The sequence below is a fragment of the Pavona decussata genome, unplaced genomic scaffold (assembly GCF_977016875.1).
Source record: "Pavona decussata unplaced genomic scaffold, jaPavDecu1.1 SCAFFOLD_101, whole genome shotgun sequence".
Classification (NCBI taxonomy): Eukaryota; Metazoa; Cnidaria; class Anthozoa; order Scleractinia; family Agariciidae; genus Pavona; species Pavona decussata.
In genome coordinates, this window is record NW_028145516.1 from 167,501 (window position 1) to 185,076 (window position 17,576).

Sequence of the window (17,576 nt, forward strand, 5' to 3'; positions counted from 1 at the left end):
AGTGGCAAGTGGCCAAGTGCTTGATTTTCCCGCGTTTGACACCAGTTGCAAATTTTCCCGCGCTTGGGCACCAGTTGCATTTTTCCCGCGCTTGACACCAGTTGAATTTTTTCCCGCGCTTGGCACCAAGCGTTTGGTGCCAGTTGCCCGCTTTCATCTATTGACTTCCTATCGTTATTGGCGTTTATTTTGGTATTTTATTTATCCTTCGTTTTATGATATTCAGTTAAAAGTGTCTCTAAATAAACGTTTTTCCTTGTTTTCTTTCCCTCAGGCGCAAGTGACATGTTGATTTTGTGTTTGGAGTTGATTAGAGGTCGATTGGGAGTAATGACCGCTGAGATCAGGAAACTGTTCTTCATCATCCTCACAACATTGATTGAAAAATCACCCGTGAGTGAACAGTCTGGCTCAATATTGATATCCTAAATTATTCAAGTTATCTAAACTTCTCCCGCCCAGTATACTGAGATTTAAAGTTTGAGTTTGGATGAAATCCTTACGTGTGACCATTCAAATGTGTACAGTGTACTTCTAATCTTTGAATTCGGTGATGATAGTCAATGAAAGCTACTGAGTGCTAAATTTTTGATGTGTTGGTTACTATGCTCTAGAAGGTGGGAATTCTTGCTTTGATGTGTGGCTTCTTTTTTTTTATTATTTTTTTTTTTTTTTCAGTTTGTTGCGATAAAATTGAGCAAAACGTAATTTGATAACAATCTGTTTTGACCCATTACTGATTACAATTGAAGGGCTCATAGCATAACCTACAGTACTTTTCAGATTGTTCTTTGTTGTTTTAGCTCAGATTCACCGGAGTTTTTGTCTGTGGCCTTGAATTCTTTCAGGAAGCGTTCCTCCAATGTTTTTTTCCGCTGTTTTTGCCCTTGGTTTTGTGGTAAAAACGAAACTGTTGCCCAAAATCACAGCTTTTTATCACAAAACGAAGTGCTAAGCAGCGGATAAAACATTGGAGCAACGTTTCCTGAAGGAATTCAAGGCCACATGCAAAAACTCCAGTGAATATAAGCTAAAACAACAAAAAGCACAATGAAATGCACCGTAGGTCGGGTATTGTCCAAAGGCTTCCCACCAATTGATGTTACGAGTTGTTCTGTTATCTTATAGGACTCAAAGCTTCTTCGAGCCATAACAAAGATCGTGGAAGACTGGATTAAAACCAAAGTGGTGAGCTAACAAATTTCTTGGTGTAATTCAACATCATCCATGATAAATGACTTACACTTGTTTCTTCTCCGTAGACACAGCTAACCATTCAGCGGCTGCCCTCACTGAGAGAGAAATCATTGCTGTTGGTCCGTATGATGCTCAACTATGAGAAGAGATTTCCCGAAGATTTTGAACTACAAGCGCAGTTTTTGGAACTGGTCAATTATGTTTACAGGTTTGGATTTGAAACGCCTTCTGGACTTGTGCAGTCTTTGCCCATTCAAAATAATTCTGTCACTATTCTGTACAGCAAATCGTTGAAAAAAGTCAAATGCTCGATTTATTTTGACCCTTTCCTCCGAAGGCACCTAGACTAAAGCTCTTGCGTGAAAAAGTATTAGAATTGACTGAGAAAGCAAAGCCAGTCGGTGATTTAGTGTATACATGTATTGTTTCTCAGTTTTTAATCATCGTTTATTGCCCGAAAACATTTCTCTCTTATTTTAAAATTTTATAACGTTTTTCTCTTATTTGATATATGATTGGTTGTTTCCAGAGATGAGACCCTAGTCAGCACTGAGTTGGCTTCCAAACTTGAGCCCGCATTCCTATCTGGACTGCGATGTATCCAACCTCAGATCCGATCAAGGTTTATGGAGGTAAGGGCTTCCTTCTGGTAACTTCAGCCTGCTTTCCTGTCCGAAGATTGTTGTAAAGAACCTTTTGAACTAAGGGTCGTTTGTTCCTTTTGAAGGTATTCGACAAAACCATGAAGAAGAAGCTGTATGACCGCTTGCTCTACATTTTCTGCTCACAGGTAAGGTGGCAATCCACAAACCACATTTGCTGTACTCCTTTTTGTGCTCGTGTATATTTCAAAAGTTTGCAGTGTTCATTTCAATCAACAATCTCCTCTACTCCACACTAATGTGAGTATTTTCTCCTTCAGAACTGGGAAGCCATGGGCCCGCATTTCTGGATTAAACAGTGCATAGAGGTATAGACAGCGTTTGCTGTTGGCTTTTATAATCATTGAAATACGATGAAATATTTCTCTTGAGCGTTATTGGTGAGAAGAAATGTCCTTCAGCTAAGGCAGGGACGGGGTGGGAGGGGAGGGGAGGGGGGTAAACCTCGACATCCGCCAGTTTTCAAAATTGTTTCGTTTATTTAATTGTTATCCCTGTCCCAATACTGTTTCAGCTTCTCCTGGCCGTGTCTGCGTGCGAGAGGCCTGTGACACCGTCGAGTACATTTACCATGCTCCCGTCAGTAACGTCATTCATCCGGGCTTCTGATAGCCAAGTGTGTAAGAACATTCTGGCGCATGCTCAGCAGAAGGCGGCCGCTGATTCTGAGGAAACTAAGGAGGAAAAGATGGAGACGGAAAGTGGCACGGCGGGAGACGAGAAAGAGGATCAGTCATCGCTTTGTCTGTTTGAGATTCAGGACTCTGAGGTGTGTGAACCGAAGAACTGATAACTGTTTCTTACAAAATTTGTAAGTCTTTTCGTCGTGGTTGCATGAAAAGGAGATGTGGTATAGACGAGCCAGGCAACCTCTGTTTTAATTCTTCTGTAAACAATTGATTAAAAAGACAGGAGAGGACAAAAGCACACACAATAACTCCAAGAAAATCATCTGAAGCAGTGAAAATTACTGCTTACAGGCACAGGGATTAATGTCGTTGATCACTAAGAATAATGAGAAAATGGTAATAATGACAAGATGCTAAAAGCTGTCGAGAAATCATGATTAAAATCGAGCTTTCGTCAGTTAAAAAAACTCTGGTCAAAAGTAAACTCAGATTTTTTTCTTTGTCCAATACTCATGATATGCTAAACAACACATCTTTCTCACCGTATTTTATGACCAAGCTTACAATTTACGATTTTTTTTCTTTGTTACCTCAAGAAGTTTAGTGTCTATTGAGAGATTTCACCACTTTGCAACAGTGAAACTTAACAAATCTAAAAAGAGCTGGGTGTACTGTTTTTAACCAACAGCCTTTTTCAGCAGACTTAACCTCTTCGTTCTTTTCTTCATTGTATAGAAACTTTTGACGGCCATGGACAAAAACACTGGCACCACAAGGCTGAAGAATACTGACATTGTTCAGTTACTTGCTGAGAAACATGGGAAATATATCGAGAAACTCCGTGAAGTTAAGGTTTGTACTGACTTAATGCATCTATGACGTGCGTAACACGACGTGGCGTGACTTGACGTGACGTGCGTGACAGGACGTGGCGTGACTTGTAGTGGCATTTCTTCGGCAGGAACTTCGCTATGCGTAACAAAGCTCTGTGAGCCGAAAAAAACAAAAGTCGTTATAGAGACCGCCAAGGCCGCGACTTATTTTCCGTAATAGCAAAACCCGTAACAAGGATGGGGGAAGTATTTGAAATTAAAACAAAGTACTTAATAGCCTTATTCTCAGGCGGTCCAGGCGTGCGTTTCTCAAAACTCCCGAGAACTTTTCGGGCCCGAAAACATTTCGGGGCGCTTTTCGGGTGTTTTTCTCGGGTCCCGAAAAGTGTTTCTCAAAACACCCGAAAGTGTCCCGAATTGCCTCCCGATATTTTCGGGAATCTTTTCGTGTTAGAGCGGGAGAGATTATTTTAGAACACGGTTTTTTTTATTACAACTTTAATTTTTTCCAGCTGAAAACTTTAACTGTATTTGTAAAATAAATTTACGTGTAAATGCTGTTCCTAAAAACAGATTTCAGCGCAGATACTACTGAGCTAACTGGTTCACAACGTGAAGACTGTTTTGGTTTCTATTTTAATCTTGACCTTTAAAATTCACCGTTGTTGTAGTTCGTCAATGTTTCCATATATCTGTCAAACCGTCAAGACTTGTCAAAGTTTCCATGATACTATTGGCTACTCGTTTGAATGAACTGAAAACGTTGCTCGCAAATCCCCCAAAAATAAAAACAAGCTAGTCAAGGGATGTTTTGGTTTTGAGTAAGTTTTAGCGTCCTCGGACACCGCATTACCATGAACTCGAAATTTCGAGGTGGAGGCTTATAGTTATATAAGAAATAAGTTGTACTGCAAGAAAATGGCTTATCACATTTGCGGCAGCTTAGCGTTGTCCGATGAAAGTTTTCCATAATCAGACAAGGTGGGTATCTTTCATGTTTTTTTAGTTGTTGTTTTTGATTTTCTTTTACAAAGTTGCTGTACAACCTGTTCGGCGAATACTTTTTCTACATTACCTGAAAATGAAATGATAAGTTAAGAGATACCTTAGTCTAGATATAAGTCACTGAGGCTAAATTTCAGTAGCCTGTGTCTTAAGCTAGCGCTTACTTACCATGCACCATGGATGCATGCACAAACGGGGAGTGGTAATAACTGTTTGAATGAGGCCTTCGGTTGCGGTTCGTGATTAAAGCGATCGAGATGTTCTAAGTCAACACAAAACTTAGGCCAACGTTGTCCACTGTATGAAGACTTATATCCTTAGTGAAAGCTTTCTATTTTACAATAAAATAAGCTTAAGTTGACCTTTAATAATTCTTAAAGCACGAAATCGAGCGCTATGAATCAGTTGCAGTTTTCGCAATCTCGGCGAGTAAATAGGCCAATTTCAGTTTGAAAACATTTGACTACATTTGTAGGTTTTGAAGTTGAGCTTCTTTTCACTCGATTTACGTTAAAAGAGACAGAATTAATTGTCCGTTATATACTTAAAATATAAAATTTAATCACACTATCAAACTCGCAATATGCGAACCGCTGAGGAAACCATCAAAATGTCTTTATTTGGTCCATAATCTCTCAAAAATCAAGTTTTTTAAGTACGAATTTCACTTCTTTTGCCTGGTCGGTCGTCATTCTTTGAAAGTTCAATTGAAAATACCTGATTTGTAAGAGTTACCTTCGTAAATTTACTAAAAACAACAAAATCTTTAAGTTCATCTATACGAAGTTCTTGCGCGCACTAACGCATGTAAACCTGTGAGATTTTCAGAAATTTTTTTCTTGGTTTTTAAACATTTTTAGCTTGAGTCTAGCCCAGTATCTGTCAATTAACTCAAACTCTCGTTTTGGATAACTTTTTCCTTGATAATAGTAACGCAATACAACCATTTAACTGAAAAAAAGCATTCCCGAAAACGCATTTCGGGAGCTTTCTAGCACCCGAAAATTATCGGGTAAAATTACGTGACTTTTCTCGGGCCCGAAAATTTCGTGCACTTTGAGAAACACCAGAAAGCGTTTTCGGGAGCTTTACGGGGAGCTTTTCGGGCCCGAGAAGTTCTCGGGAGTTTTGAGAAACGCACGCCAGGTCGCTCGCGGCCAGACACTCTCTCCCTTCCCCGTCTGATGGACTTCTTTCGAGGTACTTAGCAGTATCTTTTTTTTTCTTTTCTCTTCTAGACCGCTTCTTTCCTAGGCCCCATGGCTCAACTGTGCCACAGGTACTCCAACCTTGCTCACACAGTGTGGGTAGACCTGTTTCCTCAGCTGTGGAATCTGCTCACAGACAAACAGCAACAAGTAAGTCTTGAACTACCTCGCTGTTTAACTTCTCTTTAAAATCTCTTTGAAGCACTTATTCAATTTCAAGTCCCAAGAAGTGGGATAGGCTTTATTGTAGAGAAAGGCCCAAGAAGGTGGGCATATTGGCGAGAAGAGCTTCATAGAGACATGGTGGAAGGGACTTATTCAAAATCATAAGTTTTCGAGAAAATTCAAATGATTTTTTCCGCTAACTAAAAGAGGTCAAGAAATGGGTTGTGCAGCACTGTTTTTTCACAAAATGGGGTTGAAGCTCTAAAAATGGGGGTTTTTGCAGCTCTTGGAGGAACTTGGGAATCCAAGATTAATACTGAAAACTACTGCTGCTACAAATCATCCTACAAAGAATTGATGACTGGCTGTTTGTTTGTTGCAGGTTCTCGCAGGTGAGATCAGTCCATTTATGTGCAGTGGAAGTCACTTGGTTCAAGTTGACACTTTTCCTAGTTCAGTGCACAGTGTACTGGAAGGTGTTTCTAAGTGTACTCCCTCTGTTCCCATACGGCCGTGTATCCTCAAGGTAGGGCTTTAGGTTTACTAAGGACTGGACATAGTTTTTGTTGTTTAGTAAGACATATGTACCTCATGACTTTTATCTGTATTGGACATTTTATAAAACCCATCGAGCAAGCGCCGTCTTGGTTCTTGAATCGAGACTCAATCGGGGGCACCCTGCACCATTTGCAACGTCTTAAATGGTTGGTCGAGGACAAAAGAACGAACGACAAAACAATGCTCCCAACCCTAAAAAACAATACACCTACAGGTTATCAGGGTCCATTGGAAATAGAGCTTTTGAAGGGTGTAGGTCCACTGCTCAATTCTTCGGCCAATATGCCATACTAGAGCGTACACAAAGCAATATGGGGTAATTTTGAAAACGTGTGATCATCTCTGGAAAGCTTAATCGGCCCTACACTTGACCGGTATCCATTTGCTTTACTGGGTGGAGAGAGACACTGGAATAAAGTTTTTTTTTATTGTCTTAAGAAACAACGCGACTATGGAGGGCCATGATTAAACCAGCGAGCTTCCAAAACGTCTTCACAATGGCTGCTGTTTTTGTTGTTTTAATTTAGAGATTCAGAATCGCGTTTATGGCAAACGGCAAACGTGAGATTCACGTTTATCTTTTCTTGAAAAAATGGTACGTAGATGAGAATAACGCAAAATAATTCTGACCTTTGATGCTAACGCAAAACGTCTCAATTTTACTGAGAAACTGAAAACAGCGAGCGCCAAATATAGGATAAGCATGGTCACGTGGTTATTTCTGCCGTTTGCCGTAAACGTAACTCTAATTCTCTCTAATGTTGTTTATGATGATAATAATAATAATAATAATAATAATAATAATAATAATAATAATAATAATAATAATAATAATAATAATAACTCTATTATTGTGTCACAATAGGAATGTAGCTGAGGGGAGAAGTCCCCTCTACTAATAGTGTACACCTAACTAAATAGCCTATTTTAACTTAATCTAAAAAAGAAAGAACTACAATATATTGAAATTTACATATTAAAATATTAAAAATTTCATACATCAATTGTAAAACTCACGTAAACGACAGTCATTCTCGGCATAGGTTGTAGCCTTGACAGTTACTGACATTTCCAGCTAGGGCAGTAAGGTCCTTATTACGTATGACTCTTTTAAATTGCTTCAGAGAGGGTTGATATCTTATTTCCACGTGAATTCAAAACCGATATTCCTTTTCTTTTCAGTATCTTGGTAAAACTCATAACTCATGGCATCGTTCAGGACTCATGCTGGAGGACTATGCCAGTTTGTGTGAGGAGTACTCCAACAATCAGATTTCACATCAGCAGCAACAAGTTATCGACTTCTCGCCATTTGAGGAGGATCCGTCTGAAATCAACCAACATGTACGTAAAGAAAAAAACGTGGACAGGGAAGGGCTGGAACAGTGAAAACGTTTTTCGAAGTTTATGTGACTTTATCCTCGTAACTAGTTTGTCAGTGTTTGAGAAAGTGAAGAATGCAAACTAAACCGAAGAAATAGTTTGATAGCGGCAGCCATCAACGCTTATATAAGCTGACATCCGCTCATATTTCCTAGCAAAAATTATGTAAAACAGACACGTCTTGCTTTTTACATTTTCACCACACTATGAACTTATTACGGCTTCTGTTCTGATTTACCATTTGATTTTTGCAGGAGACGCTGGATGCACTGGCAGAGATGTATTCACTGTTGAATGAAGAAGACATGTGGGCAGGCTTGTGGACACAGCGCTGCCGGTATTCAGAGACTGCTACTGCTATTGCTTACGAGACTCAGGGATTCTATGAACAAGCTCAGTCTGCTTATGAGGTGGTAAGGAACGACTGTTATTGTCAAGTAGAGTCTCATTGTAACGTTTGCTCCAAGTTCAAGACAACGATTGGATGTCCGTGATAGCAGGGCGGGAGAACAAAATTCAAAGATTAATATTCGCATTCATCTGCACAAACATTGCCACGTAGGTCGCGTTTGATTGACCGTATTCCGGAATACTGAAGAATAAACGCTTAAACGAGTAGCCTCTTGATTCCTCGTTTTAGGTACATTTGAGAGGACGTAGATATAAACTTTTGTTCGCACTCGATATTCCAGACTCATTTTGCATTCTGTTTACTCCAAAAACCTCTTATGAGGGATTTGTGGTAATCATTGTATGTATTCTTATTCCGGAATACGACCAATCGAACACATCCCAGTTTGAAGTGGTCCTTGGAGGTAAAAACAAAACCGAGGGACGCTTTAGTAAGTTGGTAAATGCCCAACTGCTATGATGAAAATCGAAGACCATTTTATGATTTTCAGACTGATGCTGATATGGTGAAAATCGATTACCATTTTTTTTTTCTTAAGCTTGACGTGTTTCTCTCCAGGTGATGAGTAAGGCTCGTGATGAACATAACCGCGGCCCTGCTAATCCACAGTTAACATCAGAGTACAATCTGTGGGAACAGCATTGGATCAGGTAATTTATGTAGATATTGATATTTCATGAGAAAGTAAAAGGCTTTCTCATACAAAACGTTTTCAAGCACAAAGATTTCTTTTGGTATTCCATTGTTCCCACACGTATCGTAAATAAATACAGGCACCGTATGAAGAATATTAACATTTTGGTTTTTTGAAAGTGAATCAATATGAAAATTTTGTTTTCAGGCTTTCTTATCGCAACTGATTAAGTTGCGTTTATAACTGTTTATGAGAATATTAACATTTTGTTTATTTGAAAGTGAATCGGTATGAAAATTCATACATTTGAACCGCGGAAGAAAGAATGAATAAGTGACTGATCATCGCAGTCATGGTTTCGAATCCCGTTCAAGGCTGATTTTATTTTATTTATTTATTTATTTATTTTTAGGCTTTCTTATCGCAACTACTTAAGGTGACTCGACCGAGTTATTTTTTGGCGGTACCACCCTACTTTGAAGCTCTCTGGAATCCCCACCTTTGCTTTTATCTTTTTGGCGGTACCACCCTACTTTGAAGCTCTCTGGAATCCCCACCTTTGCTTTTATCGTAAGGTTAACACACAGAATGGATAACATATAGATCAATCTACAAGATAGCAAAAAACAATTTGGCGATCGGAGTAAATGTCACGTGGTTATAGTGCCACGCCCCTTTGAGGTCTGAGTCGAAATTCTGCTGTTGCCGGCTTTTTTTCGTGAAAATCTCTCGGCTACACGTAGTGTGCATTAGTGCCTTGCGCTGAACAAAGTTTCAACAAAATCGCAAAGACCCAATTCGAGAAATTTAGCGCTTTCCAAATTTAGGTCATAATTTATGTAAAAATGGTAAGCAAACTTTAAACGATTATATCTAATAAACTATGAGATTTATTCCTTTATTTTGGGGATCTTTATAACAGGTGAGTCCTTGCAAATCAGGAAAAAGGTTTAGGGCCTTGTAAATGCGCGCGATTTCGACCGATGCAAACATATAGAAATTATAGTTTTAGCTATTTGTTGACGCTTGTCAGAGTTTCAGAGCCCTTCTCACAAAAAAGCATTTTCTTAAAATTTCGTAGTTTTTTTTCCTTCAAATTTTTTCAGGGCCACAATTGATTGACTAACTACCCGGATTCTGAATTTCATGGTCATTGAAAAACTGTGACATTATCTTCTATAAGCCCAAACTTGAGTAAACATTGAAGATTTTTGGCGTTTTGGCTGAGTTTGTGCTTTGGGAGTTTTCTATTGTTTCGAGTCTGTCATGATACAGCATTCTTGTTAAGCACGCATTCAATGTCCAATGAGTGCATTCGGAAGTCAGGCAAGCGTGGTCATTACACGCGTGCTGAACAAGAATGCTGTATCATGACAGACTCGAAACAATAGAAAACTCCCAAAGCACAAACTCAGCCAAAACGCTAAAAATCTTCACTGGTTTACTCAAGTTTGGGCTTATAGCAGATAATGTCACAGTTTTTCAATGACCATGAAATTCAGAATCCGGGTAGTTAGTTAATCAATTGTAGCGCTGAAAATTTTTGAAGGAAAGAAAACTACGAATTTTTAAGAAAATGCTTTTTTTGTGAGGAGGACTCTGAAACGTTGACAAGCGTCAACAAATAGCTAAAACTATAATTTCTATATGTTTGCATTGCTCGAAATCGGGCGCATTTACAAGACCCTAAAGCTTTCTGCTGACTTGCAAGGGGCCACCTGTTATAAAGATCCCCGAAATAAAGGAATAAATCTCATAGTTTATTAGATATAATCGTTTAAAGTTTGCTTACCATTTTTACATAAATTATGACCTAAATTTGGAAAGCGCTAAATTTCTCGAATTGAGTCTTTGCGATTTTGTTGAAACTCTCTTCAGCGCAAGGCACTAATGCGCACTTTGTGTCGCCGAGAGATTTTCACAAAAAAAAGCCGGCAACAGCAGAATTTCGACTCAGACCTCAAAGGGGCGTGGCACTATAACCACGTGACATTTACTCCGATCGCCAAATTTTTTTTGCTATATTGTAGATTGATCTATATGTTATCCATTCTATGTGTTACACTTACGATAAAAGTAAAGGTGGGGATACCAGAGAGCTTCAAAGTAGGGTGGTACCACAAAAAAATAACTGGGTCGAGTCACCTTAAGTTGCGTATATAACTGCGATGGTTATTCACTTATCTATTTTGTTGTTGTTGTTGTTACTCCAGTTGTTCAAAGGAACTTGGTCAGTGGGATTTGCTGATGGAGTTTGGAAAAACCAAGGGTCATGCTAACCCTTTTCTCGGTAAGTAAACTAAAAACTCTGTATTCATTTTACTCTCTTTGAAACTATCAGGTGCTTTCTTGTGTATTTCAGTTTTGGATCCAGCTTGTGTTGGAAGTGTTTCCGTGGACTTTTGTGTCCAACCACTGGGCACAAAAACAAAAACAAAAAATAATAATTCGTTCACGTTCGCACGGCCATTAAACGCGCCAAAAAGAAACGCAGAAACCCATTCTGTCCAGTGTAATTTTAGTCGCGTTCTCTGTTTTAACAATGCGTTATGTTGTCGATCCTGTTCCAGGTATAATTCGTTTCACTGCATAGACATATTGACAAACCAGACATTTTTCCTTCCCTGTTTAGTTCTCGAGAGCGCGTGGCGTGTACCTGAGTGGCAATCGATGAAAGAAGCTCTCGCGCAGGTAAGATCTACGTACTTAATTTTTGTCGCTGTTGTTGTTTTGTTTAGTTTTGGGGTTTTTTGGTGCAGGGTTGGGAGTACTTATAGTGGCCCCATAGGATGCATTGTTTTAGTCGTTTTGGACGGAGAGTAAGAGTGCTTTCCATTTTCCAGAACTGTCCGGCGGCCAGACCGGCCAGTTTGTATCGAATGCGTCATTTTGAAGGGATAGTACTGCAAAATCTTTAAAAATAATCACTCCGAATTTTGAAGAAATTCGAAGGACTAGGACAAATCCTTCAAATCGGTACATTCCATTTACAAACTGACTGGTCCAGGTCTGGCCGGCAATTTTCTGACAAATTGAAAGCGCCCTAAGTCTTGCCCACAGACCTCAAATAGTCGGCTGTGGGTGTTTGCCATTGAAACCTGAAAAAGGAGGAAACATTTTAAGGGTCGTAGGTCTGAAACCGTACATTATTATTTTATTAAATTTATCTTCAGGTTGAAGTGAATTTTCCTGAATCCATTGCGTACAAGTTAAACTTATATCGCGGTTACATCGCGATTTGCCACCCAGACGAGCAGCATCTCAACATGGTACGTCTAACGAGTGAATGGTTCCTCTAGAGCTTTTGAGTGTAGTCTTATGTACACTTGTGGTTATGTTACGCCAGAATTTTAATATTCTCCGCCACAATGTTGGCTCATGACTTACGAAGTTTTATTTGTATCAAAGATTTCACCAAACATTCTACAACATTTGAACAACATTTCTTTTGTTCTCAAATTTGATTCGTTTGGTTGGCTCGTCCAACATTGTTAGATTCGCCAACATACAACAAACTCTAAGCTCTCCTTATCCTTGTATTTGATTCCTTTGACCACCTCGTACAACATCGTCCAACATTTTCGAATGATGCTAAGCGACTCATTTTGCAAATCGCTCATGAAAGTAAACATAGTAAGACAACCATGTCGAATTCGTTTTCCCGGGCCTTCACATTGGGCCTTTCTGCTTATGATCAGAATGCTTTTGACCAATTATCAACTGTTATTTTGTGCAACAGGTGGACAAACTTGTGGAGCACTCCACGACTCAAGCCATTCGCCAGTGGAGACGACTGCCGCCTGTGATATCACAACAGCACATACCCCTGTTGCAGGTGATTTTACTGTAATAGGCCACTCTTCGAATTGCTCATGGCCCAGTTTTGAAAGCGAAACACAAGTGCATACATTTAATTCAAATTTTCGTGCGAATACACTAAACTCATTCGTCAGTTTCCACTCCAATGTAGCTTTGCTTGCTTGCAGAATATCGGAGAAATTTGTTATTTAACTTATGAGTAGCTTTTGGTTCAATTTTGCTCTTTGTATTTTCATTTTATTCGACCGTTACAGCATCAGTGAAATAGAGAACCACTTGTTGATTGTTACAACCTGTCTGCTGTCTCATTTCGTTCTTTACTTCCGTTTCTAACTTCAGGCGGCTCAACAAATCATGGAATTACAGGAAGCAGCTCAGATTCACTCAGGACTTCAGCCGCCGAATGTCGGACGATCAACCAGCCTACATGACATGAAGGCTATCGTCAAAACCTGGCGGTAAGGAGCGTGTAGCACATTTTAAATCAGACACAGTCACATAGAAGTTTTAGAGCGGTTTTCGATTGAGTGTCGAAAGGAATTTCGCGTTTGCTTTGGTTTTGCATTACTACGCTCTGTGATTGGTTAACAAAACTCGCGCCACTTTCTCAACTAATGGGAATCCAAACCAAAACCAATCGTGTTTTGGCCGCACGCGTTTTCCCGCGCTTGGCGCCGGTTACATGTATTTGCTTCGAATTCTGATTTGCTCGTTGTGTTGTTTACATCTGTTGCGATTGGCCAGAGTAATTACTTTGGTTTTGGTTTTACGACACTGAATTGGAAACCGCTCTAAAAGGCCTCATTTTAGTTTTGAATAGGGTAATTATAACATCACTGTTACCGTCAAATTCTGTGAGTACCCAGTCTTGTTAACAGCAGATTCAGCAGCATTTTACCATCGTTACTTTACTTTTTACTTTCGTGGCTAGGTGGGCCGATAAAAGACTTCGAGTAGAGCGTAAAACGCGAGCGTGCGCGAAAATCGCCGTTTCCTTGCCGGTGCGAGGCGATTCTCGCGTACACTCGCGCGTGTCCCTCGTTCCGTTATCCCTGAGATAACTAAGAGAATACTCATAATCTAAGCCAAGACCTTTTTTGCCATCAAATTCGATGCGATGCTCCGATATTGTGACTTAATCAAATGTTCATGTAATGTTTTTAATTTTCTCGTTTAGTAATCGTCTTCCGATGCCATCCGACAATTTATCTCACTGGAGCGACGTGTTCATGTGGAGACATCATCATTATCAGGCCATTGTAGCAGCGTATGAAAGTCAGGCGCAGCATGAACCGGTCAGTAAATCTTGCAGACTTATAATGTACGCAATTAACGTACTTTTGTAGGTCTCCCTGTACACCAAAGCCATCTCTGCTAACGGTTCCATTCCATGTTGATATTCTTGTGTCACTAGATATTCCGTTAGTCATTCTTATAAACTACATAACTTGCCATCCTTTAAAATCAAGCTCAGGTGGAGACGCAAATCTGTGCAAGTTTTTAAAATATTGTCTCGTGTGCAACCTGCGTTGGATAACCAAGACGATTTTTAAATAGACACAAATTAAAAGGAGGTTTTTAAAAGGCTATTTCATAGAACGATGCGCCAATTTCAGAAATACTGAGATCAATTTACGTTGGGAGACCAAAAGGGATAAAGCTTGCAATGACCAGAGTCGTAATTTGAACTTTTTTAAAATGGACGCAAGTGAATGCAAGTGACCTGACAGTGTCGCAGTCGACGTGTCTTTGTTGTCCCGCTGAAATAATTTTTCTTCTTCCTTTATATTCAAGCAGCAGAGTAACCACTCCATGCTTGGTGTCCACGCCTCTGCCTGGGCCATCATTCATTACGGGTACATAGCCAGGAAGCAAGGCCTCACGGGAGTGTGCTTGGACTCGCTTAGCAGGTTTGTAGGATAGTTTGTGACAGCATACATGAATACCATTCCAAAGAACCTCTCTTCGAAAGGGAAGCCTAAGTAAAGAGAAATTGTCATTTATAGCGATCAAAATGAGTTTCTTTGCCTGTAAATAAAAATAAATCCTTGTAAAAAGATTTGTACGTCACCTCTCTCGTTAAAACGGAGACAAAAGACATTCAACAAATGGCTCATTCTCTGAATTTTGTTGGCAGAATTCATACCATTCCTAGCGTTCCTATAGTGGACTGTTTTCAGAAGATCAAACAGCAAGTGAAGTGTTATCTGCAGATGGCTGGCAGCATGGGAAAACAGGAACTGCAGGAGGTATAAAACTATCACATTATCATAATCTGCTTAAAGGGGCAGTGTCACCGATTTTTTGTGTTACTTTGAATAGCCAGAAAACATATTTGAATCGATGGAATCGTCAAAATAATGGTTCAGTTTTGATAACAATGACCCTAATAATGCCCAGAAACTAGTGTTAATTATCTTTGGCTGGGGATGGCTAGGATGGAAATGGATTGCAACTTAAAAACGTTGGTCAATTTTTTCAAGTTCCTCCTGTGCTTGTAGTTTGTTCTTCCCCGGATAAATCCCTTGATGTTTCCTTCTCGGTGCTCTAACAGCAATTTCATGTTAGAAAAAAGGTTCTTTGTCAAATATTTGAGCCATTTTGACGAAAATGTAGCAAAATCGCCGTGACAGTCCCCCTTTAATGATTGTGTGTTCGATACAGTTCTTCTGCACTCGACAGTTTTAAAAAGTCAACAGTAATAGACGATTTCCGAGTTGCTTTGAACCTCATTATAAAAACGAGGCTAAGTGCAAAGTGTTTATTATGAAAATTAGTTTTCATTCATATGCAATTTAAGCTAATTTTTACATGAAAAGCTTTGGACTTAGCCTCGCTTTCGTATAAAGTTGCAAAGTAACTCGGAAATGGCCTATTGTTTATGGTCAACCATTTAGTTTTCGGTAACCTTAACTTTCCCTAAAGGGCCTTTCAACATATAATTACATGGTTTAAAATGTATTCACAACGTATCGAGAAAACAGTTATCATCATCCTTAATCTAAATATGAAAATCAAGCATCTACTTATTGCTAAGACCTGTAACCATCTGGTATAGCCAAAGTTTTCACTTTTTTCGGCCTTTCCCTATTACTGACCTTTAAACCGGTGCTCGAGTGTGACTGTTAATTTTTAAACTACATAGTCACGTTTCGTAGCAGAACAGCATTGATTTGTTTTTGTTTCTGTTCATCCACAGGGCCTTGAGCTCATTGAGTCCACCAACCTGAAGTATTTTTCCAAAGAAATGACTGCCGAGTTCTTTGCTCTCAAAGGAATGTTCCTCGCTCACATTGGAAGGTACAGTTAATATGAAATAAAATGCACGAGGAAGGGATAGGATTATATTTTAAAGTTTAAAGATGTTTTACAATTCTTTGTTAAGTAAAAGGACGTAAAAGCAGCAATTTTGTAACAATCTTAATGAAGAGAACAAGACTTTTAAATTTGAAAGACATGTTTCGGCAACTCCTGTGCCATCGTCAGTTTACGGATGGAATTACATTGATGAACAATATATAGCGGAAAATTTGAATAACAATGGTATGATACAACAACTAATTACAAAGAAAGATTGAGATTTACATGAAATAATTGTTGATTTAGGGAGGGTTTCTCTTTTCACTTAAAATTATCATGTTTGGCTTTGTTTTGCTTGCCATATACACTGTAACTAGCTTAGGAATCCCATCTATTGCTCTAACCTGCTAAACAAGCATTATCGAATCGCTGTTTGATGTCCATAATCTTAGCGAGCAGGGTGAGACAGGCGAACTGGAACTGCTGTTCAGAAGGCACTGCGTTTTTGTTTCTTTAGAGTAACTCGTGTCTGTTGCTTTGTAGGTCTGAAGATGCGAACAAAGCTTTCTCCCAAGCCGTCCAAATGCATGACTCGTTAGTCATGGCCTGGGCTTTGTGGGGAGACTACCTTGATGGGCTGTTTGTGTTGGAAAGGTACGAACTTAGAAAAACTGAGAGAATCATAAAATCCGTTACGGACAGTATTGAATAGCGAACAGTTCCTTCAGTAACTGTAAATACTGTTGAACAGTAATAATTTGAGTGGAACACTTGTTGAATTTATCCATGTCATCAAAAATTGAGTATATTGAACTTTGTCATGTACAATATTACTACAGTCTAGCTAGAGGGGGGAGGGACTTACATGACTGGAGAGCGATTGGGGGAAACTGAATTCCCACACTAAGATTACTCTCCGATAATCAACTTTACCTACAACGGTCAATCCCATTTAAACACCGCTCTAATTCTTCGTTCGTTGATTTTGCTGCCATAGGAACATGCAGCTGGGTGTGTCCGCCATTGTGTGCTATCTTCACGCCTGTAGACATCAGAATGAGGCCAAGTGCCGGAAGTACCTGGCAAGGACCATTTGGCTTATGACGTATGATGACGAAAAGGTCTGATATGAACTATTGGATACAACTTATTATTTACTTTACATTGAAAATAACAATGTTCTTTTAGGTTTTCAATAGGGAGCTTTAGCAATGATGACGGCGACGGCAGCGAAAACGTCACTATTAAATTGAATTAGCGTTTTTTTCAAACGTCGTCGCGATTATTCCAACTCGCTCTAAATTTCAAATGTAGATGAAATTTCCTACATACATACATACATATCCTTTATTTAAACACGATGGGGTTTAAAGCTCAGAGCTTGTGGGGTCGTGTGAAAATAACTGATTACAGTATAAAACTATATTAAAATGGTGATAACATTACATACAGAACAGAAAACAATTGAATACAGCAATTAAGGCGTAAAATGTAAAATATTCAGTAGCATTTGAAATCTTGGTAGTGCCTCGGCAGCGACTGGGCCGACTGTGTGCTAAAATCAAGTTCCTTAAAATAAGAGTCCTTTTTCACTTTACGATAAAAATCAGCAAACTGGCCTGTTAAGTTAGTCGAGACAGCGTTCCAAAGGATAGCGCCTCCTGCAGTTGAATTTTTGGAGACCGCACCCCAGTTTAAAAAAAGAAAAAAAATTCGTCGTCGTGTGTTTACGTCCTCCATAAAACGTGGCATCAGGAAATTTCATGTCTTA

General features: G+C 39.3%; 1 protein-coding gene across 5 annotated transcripts in view; it reads left to right on the forward strand.

The window, feature by feature from the left end:
* Nucleotides 1-17,576, forward strand: part of LOC146472144 (transformation/transcription domain-associated protein-like) — a 155,352-nt gene that overhangs the window by 125,964 nt on the left and 11,812 nt on the right. For 3 of the 5 annotated variants that reach the window (XM_085119858.1, XM_085119860.1, XM_085119861.1), the window contains exons 81-104: nt 275-393; nt 1,129-1,188; nt 1,263-1,405; nt 1,727-1,829; nt 1,925-1,987; nt 2,120-2,167; nt 2,374-2,628; nt 3,224-3,340; nt 5,565-5,684; nt 6,082-6,225; nt 7,440-7,601; nt 7,895-8,053; nt 8,611-8,702; nt 10,900-10,976; nt 11,319-11,377; nt 11,860-11,955; nt 12,426-12,521; nt 12,845-12,963; nt 13,683-13,800; nt 14,300-14,415; nt 14,643-14,754; nt 15,705-15,805; nt 16,349-16,459; nt 16,803-16,926. In XM_085119858.1, the coding sequence (XP_084975984.1) occupies nt 275-393; nt 1,129-1,188; nt 1,263-1,405; nt 1,727-1,829; nt 1,925-1,987; nt 2,120-2,167; nt 2,374-2,628; nt 3,224-3,340; nt 5,565-5,684; nt 6,082-6,225; nt 7,440-7,601; nt 7,895-8,053; nt 8,611-8,702; nt 10,900-10,976; nt 11,319-11,377; nt 11,860-11,955; nt 12,426-12,521; nt 12,845-12,963; nt 13,683-13,800; nt 14,300-14,415; nt 14,643-14,754; nt 15,705-15,805; nt 16,349-16,459; nt 16,803-16,926 (2,714 nt within the window). The remainder of the gene's footprint in view (nt 1-274; nt 394-1,128; nt 1,189-1,262; nt 1,406-1,726; nt 1,830-1,924; nt 1,988-2,119; nt 2,168-2,373; nt 2,629-3,223; nt 3,341-5,564; nt 5,685-6,081; nt 6,226-7,439; nt 7,602-7,894; nt 8,054-8,610; nt 8,703-10,899; nt 10,977-11,318; nt 11,378-11,859; nt 11,956-12,425; nt 12,522-12,844; nt 12,964-13,682; nt 13,801-14,299; nt 14,416-14,642; nt 14,755-15,704; nt 15,806-16,348; nt 16,460-16,802; nt 16,927-17,576) is intronic. The other 2 variants (XM_085119859.1, XM_085119862.1) reach the window with 1 other exon arrangement.